General features: G+C 56.0%; 1 protein-coding gene across 2 annotated transcripts in view; it reads left to right on the top strand.

The window, feature by feature from the left end:
- Nucleotides 1–5,554, top strand: part of ACSBG1 (acyl-CoA synthetase bubblegum family member 1) — a 59,421-nt gene that overhangs the window by 17,466 nt on the left and 36,401 nt on the right. Inside the window, exon 1 of one of the 2 annotated variants that reach the window (XM_045285756.1) lies at nucleotides 3,354–3,418. The exons of the other annotated variant lie outside the window; for it this stretch is intronic. Coding sequence (XP_045141691.1) covers nucleotides 3,369–3,418 — 50 coding nt within the window. The 5' untranslated portion in view covers nucleotides 3,354–3,368. Of the gene's footprint in view, nucleotides 1–3,353; nucleotides 3,419–5,554 lie in introns of those variants that run through there. 2 annotated transcript variants of the gene reach the window in all.

Below are 5,554 nucleotides of genomic sequence, written 5' to 3'. Positions count from 1 at the left end.
ATTTCTGCCACCTTCTTGCCATCACCACCTCTTCGCCCTCTGCCTCCACCTACCTGGCAGCCATAGCGGTTCCGTGTGCGTCCGTGCAGACGTGCACCCCACGTGGCTTTCAAACGAGCAGACTCGAGGCAGCAGATTGCCAGACCTCTCTTCCAAAGTCTCTGGGTGGTCTTGAACCTCAAACGTTTCACTTAGCAGTCATGAGGACTCGGACACAGAAGGCCATGGTTGACAGGCGAGGCTCAGCACCGTCATTATTAGCTCGGCTCTAACAAGAATGTCCCAGGGGCAGAGTGGCTATGCTCGCCACTGTAACCACAAGGCTCCTACCCACAGCTCCCCCCACTTCCCTCCAAAGGGGCAGTTCTACTCTGTCCCATCCTGTTGCTATGAGTCGGAATTGACCCGATGGCAGTGGGCTTGGATTTTCGAGGATAACAAAAATACCCTGAGTGGGCGCCTGTAACAAACAGAAGTTTTCTCTCCAGGCTGGCCGAGTCTGCCAGCTCCAGGAAAGGCTTTCTCTCTGTAGTGGGAGATCCTCGTCTCTCCCGAGTGCCCACTCCTGGGCCCTCTTCGTGTGTCAGGGGAACCAGCCCCAACAAATCATCACAGGCCCGGCAGGTGCAGTTGTACAGTGATAATAAGTCAAGATTATAGTAAAGTCAGAGAGCATAATAGAGAGAGTGAAATAAAAGAGACAGACATGTCATGGTAGCATGCTCACCTCAGCCCCGCTTGGTGGTCCACGTGAAGATGGGCAACGAGAGGGCAGGAGAGAGAGGAACAGGGTGGTGGGGAGAGAGGATGGGGGGGCGGGAAGGGATGAGAGCAATTTACTGCTAACCAAGACATATATCTTTAGGGGCGTGCATGCCCCCTGATTATAGGTAAAGACATACGTCACAGGGAGGGGTTGTAACATAGGCAGTATGAGCAATAGGAGGGGGATAGACAATGGGCATAAGCGTAACAAGAAGGGGATGAGCTAGGGGTGTACCCATGATAGGAAAGGGAGGGACTAGGGGTGTATGTGTCGTGAAAGAGACCCAATTTAACGTTGGAGAGAGACAAAGCGACCCCCAAGACGATGGCCCTTCGTCATCCTTCAGGTCTGGAAATAAACACCTCGGTGGCTCACTTGTCAGGGGAGCAACATATTTCTGTGGGGCACAGGAACACCGGGGAGGTGGGCCCACCTGAGACTCGTCAACAGTTGGAGAGGATAAGGGCAGCATTTATTCAAGGTCAAAGTTGAAAGGGGTTCAGAAAGGAGGACTGGAAACAGGCAACGCAGGAAGGAGAGAAGGGGGGGTTACTTTGTGGGAGTCGTCGTCAACGACAGGAACTGAAAGGGTATGGATGTTGGATGGGGACTGAGCTGCTCCGTAAACCGTCACCGATCACAATAAGAGTCTCTAGAAAAGAGGCTGTCCGGGACACGTTCACACTGAGCCGTTCCTGTCAACAGAGAGTGACAACTCTTTCCCAAACGTTTCTCAACGCTTTCTCTCTTTACTTCCGCTCAAGGCCCATCTGTGCTTAGGGGGCGAGATTACCGGGAACAACACGCGTCACAGGAAGGGGCTGTACAATAGGCATACACAGCACAGGAAGGGGATGGACTAGGGGTACACATGTGACAAGAAGGGCGGACCCTAGACTCAATATGGCAGCCTAACCTTGGTCATCCTTGGGTGGGCTTGACCTCCCTGGGCTCTCCTTCGGGGAAATAATCTATCCTTATCAGAAGTGAGTGGGCTCTACTTAGGGTGGGACAGACTATACAGTCGGATTGCTCTAGATGGCTGATCGTCCTTAGGGAGAATAACCTCTGACCTACTTTCGTTGACCTCCAAGTGTAGAGTCATTTACCACGTGTAGCAAGCAGCTAGGTTTGGCACATATTTGGGGGAGACAACTTGGGAGAAATCTTTCTGTGTCCGAGTTTAATGAGCCAAATAAGGGGTAGACCTGGTGTGCGGAGTATCCTGGCTTCCACCTGACTTGCTGGCTGCCAGGCACTGAATCCAAAGCACCTCCACGACTTTACCCAGCAAATGGGGCTACGAATGAAACCCATTGGAAGATGGCCCTGGTGTGAGGTGCGAGGAGACCGCATCTGGCTCAGAAGACCTGAGCTGGCACCGGATGTGTTTAGGCAAGTGTAAAGAAAAGAACCTCTGGCCCTTCCCCTGGGGGCCCCGGGGCTGGCTCCCAAGTGGAAGGCGCAGCAGCAGTGGGAGGAAGGACTCCAGGGATAGCAGCCAACCTGTCCAACCCGCACAAGCAAGTCACTCTCCTGCCTCCCGCCCCTCTTATGTAAGAGTCAGGCAGGTGGGTAGCTAGGGCCTGTGCCATGTGGGTCAGAGGTACCTGGGCCACACCTCACTGGCAGCCCTAGGGCAGCAGCTGGGGCGGGTCCTCACCCACGCCCAGCCCCTGTGTCTCATCACTTGGAAACCAGGACACCCGCAGTGACTGCTTCCCACACGCACAATGCTTTAGCTGTGGAAGCCAAGGGGATACTGAGTCCCGCGCCTGCCCGCCGCAAGAAGGAGGACGGGGAGGAGTCAGAGCCCGTTGGCAACCCCTCTGCTGTGAGTCCTCTCCAGGGGTCTGGGGGCTGGGAACAAGGTGGGCAGAGAGGTCAGGCGGTGCCTGCCAAGTGAGGAGAGGAGAGGGACATGGGGTCCATGTGTAGGGTGATGGTGAGGCCAACAATGGTACTGCTGCTTCTGGGGGACATACCCCACCCCCACCCCCGACACACACACAAACACTGTGCACAGGGACCGGCCAGTGTCGCCAGGAACCGGTGTTTGAAGGAGATGCTGCTTGGCTCTTCGGTTGAGGTTTTGAGAACTGGGGGAATTTCTTCACTGAGCACCCTTCTCCAGCACCCTGGAAGAAGGGTTGTCCTTTTGTCTGTTCCTGGAGCAGGGACGGGTGAGAACCAGACACAGTGTTGGAGCAGGGAGAGAGTCATGGCCACACAGCTTTGCCAAGCAGCAGTCCTGGAGCTGTGGCTTTTCGCTCACCTTGGGGGAGCCACGGCAGAGGGCCACCTCCTTTGTGTGTGGGTTGTTCTCCATACCAGAGTGGGTTGAGGAAGCAGTAGATGGCAGGCAGGTGCCCGGCCGGGGGCCATGAGTCACTCCCAGGATGGTCGGGGGGACTATAGTCGCCCCCCCACCCCACCCCAGTCTCGGTTGGGGCTATGGCCCTGACTCATGCTGTATCTCTGTTGCAGGGCACTCTGGTGCTGCTGTGCCTCTCGGGGTGATGCAGCTCTCCTGGGGGACGGTGGGACAGCACCTCTGAGTTCTCCTGGGTGAGCGCCCGGGGCCCAGCCATCCACAGGTACCATGCCAGAGGCACCGCTGCTCAGGTCTGCCAGCTCCATCCTGAGGACTGTGTAAGGCACCAGGACCCCACCCACCTCCCAACCCCAGCTCCCAGGGACAGCACCAGGGCTTGGCACCAAACTCAATCCTAGACCTGCGTGTGGGCTTTTTCATCTCACTTTTAGCCCCCTCCCTAATCTCTCCTTCTTCCCACTCCCTGAAGGACTCGTGAGAAAGAAAACAAAAACATCAAGCTCACTGCCCCGGTGTCGATGCCCACTCATGGTGCCCTGCAGGACAGGGTAGAACTGCTCCTGTGGATTTCTGAGACTGTAACTCTTTCCAGGAGCGGAAAGCCTCGTCTCTCTTCCAAGGGGCAGCTGGTGGTTTTGAACTGCTGACCTTGAGGTTCGGAGTCCAACGTGTAACCCCTATGCCAGCAGGCCTCCTCAAAAAGCCATGAAAGCCACCAGGAAGGGCGATGATGGCTAACTCTGTACTAAGCCGAGAAATCATCTCACCCCCACAGTAAACAGCCCTAAAACGCAGGCAGAAAGCAGAGGCTCAGAGAAGGAGAGCAACCTGCCCAAGGTCACACAGCTGGCAGCCAAACTCTGGTGAACCTGTGCTGTGTTGTTTCAAGAAAGCATTAGCTGAACACCTACTGCATGGCTGAGGGCAGACGGAGAAGAAAGGGCGACAAAAATAAATAGGAGATGGGTCCCTGTTTTTAAGGGACTCGGGGGCTAGATGCAGGCATCCCTTGACCTGTACTTATGTAGAAAACCTGATTGGGATCCAGTGCCTCCAGAACATTCAGAGAGAGAGGGCAGAGGTGAGTCAGGCATGGCCGCTGCTCTCAAGGGGCTTCACACACCATGTGCGGCCTCAAAGCCCGAGCCTGATGTCAGAGGGCCACCAGGGGAGAGGGGGTGTCGGGAGAAATCCAGGAGGGCTTCCTGGAGGGGCTCCATTTTCAAACTGATTCCCATCAGCTTCTCTGGGAAGATAGTGTTGCGGAAGGAGGACCAAACAGGTGAGGAAAGAGGGAGAGTGCAGACCCCCTAGATTCCTCCCCGCCCCCCACCTCACGCACAGATGAGTTTGCTCCCCTTGCTCCTAGTGGATGCTACAGGTGCTGATAGTGTGAGTGCAAGATGCTTGTCCTTACCAGGTGAGAGGGGGCCACCCCTTCAGCAGCCTCTGCCTCCTGAGAATCAGAGAGGGGCATGTCCCCGCCCTTATTGTCGTTCTATGATGTCAGGTGCCTTACACCTCTGGGACCAGAGCCAGCCTCTGGAATACTGGATCCCGGGAGAGTGGCGTTGTCTAGTGATAGGGACAATACAGTCTTCATCTCCACCAGGCCTGCCTTCGTCATGGTGACAGCAGCAGCACCTTACCTGTGGGCAGAGAGTAGGGTCTCCCACCCCAAACAGCAACAATCAGGTGATTTTCTAGGAAGAAAGCCACGCAGGTTCCCTTTGGGAAGCCACCTCCTCTGTTTGCACCTCCAGGTCTACCCAGCTTGGTGACCTCGGTTCTAAATACCCCCCTCTGAGAAGCGGCATGTTTAGGAGGGGGGTGAAGCGCAGCATGCTGACGGTGGCAAGAAGTGACCGCTGAGTGTGAAGGAGAGGGTTTGAAAATGCTGGACACCACATCCAGCGACAATGACAGAAGGGAAGCTCTGAGGGCAGCCACGCTGGGCAGAGGCGGGCGCCTCAGGTGTGACCCACCATAGTCTGTTGTTAAGCAGGCGTCATCCTGAGAGAGCAGGCTGGTTCAGGTCTTTGCTTCAGATGGGGAAGTGGGGCATCATCCCTTTAGCCTGTTGCGGGTGAGTGAATTTCAACTCGCAGAGACCGCAGGGGATGGAGCAGAACTGCACCCCCCACCCCCATCATCCTTACCGAAGCAGCCTTCCACATCGTTCTCCCAAGGGGTGAGTGCCGGCCGGCGCAGACCTTTCCATTAGCAGCCAATCTCAAAGACTCCGGCAAGTGTAGGGCCAAGCCTAGCGTCTTCAGCAAGCTGAGTTTCAGCCCAGCTTGACCTTCTTGTAATCAGATGCCCAACCCTTTTGAGACACAAGACACACAGAGTGGAAGGAGCCCTGCAGGGGGTGAGCTCTGGGGGTGGGTGAGGCAGGCATCCCTGTCACCCTGAGGACTGGCCTCAGGCTCTCTGAAAGGAGGAAGGAGGGC

This window comes from Echinops telfairi, unplaced genomic scaffold (assembly GCF_000313985.2).
Source record: "Echinops telfairi isolate 266 unplaced genomic scaffold, ASM31398v2 ScPeMD7_7475;HRSCAF=8513, whole genome shotgun sequence".
Lineage (NCBI taxonomy): Eukaryota > Metazoa > Chordata > Mammalia > Afrosoricida > Tenrecidae > Echinops > Echinops telfairi.
The sequence above is the reverse complement of the archived record's forward strand: the minus strand, read 5'-3'. Positions and strand labels throughout refer to the sequence as shown.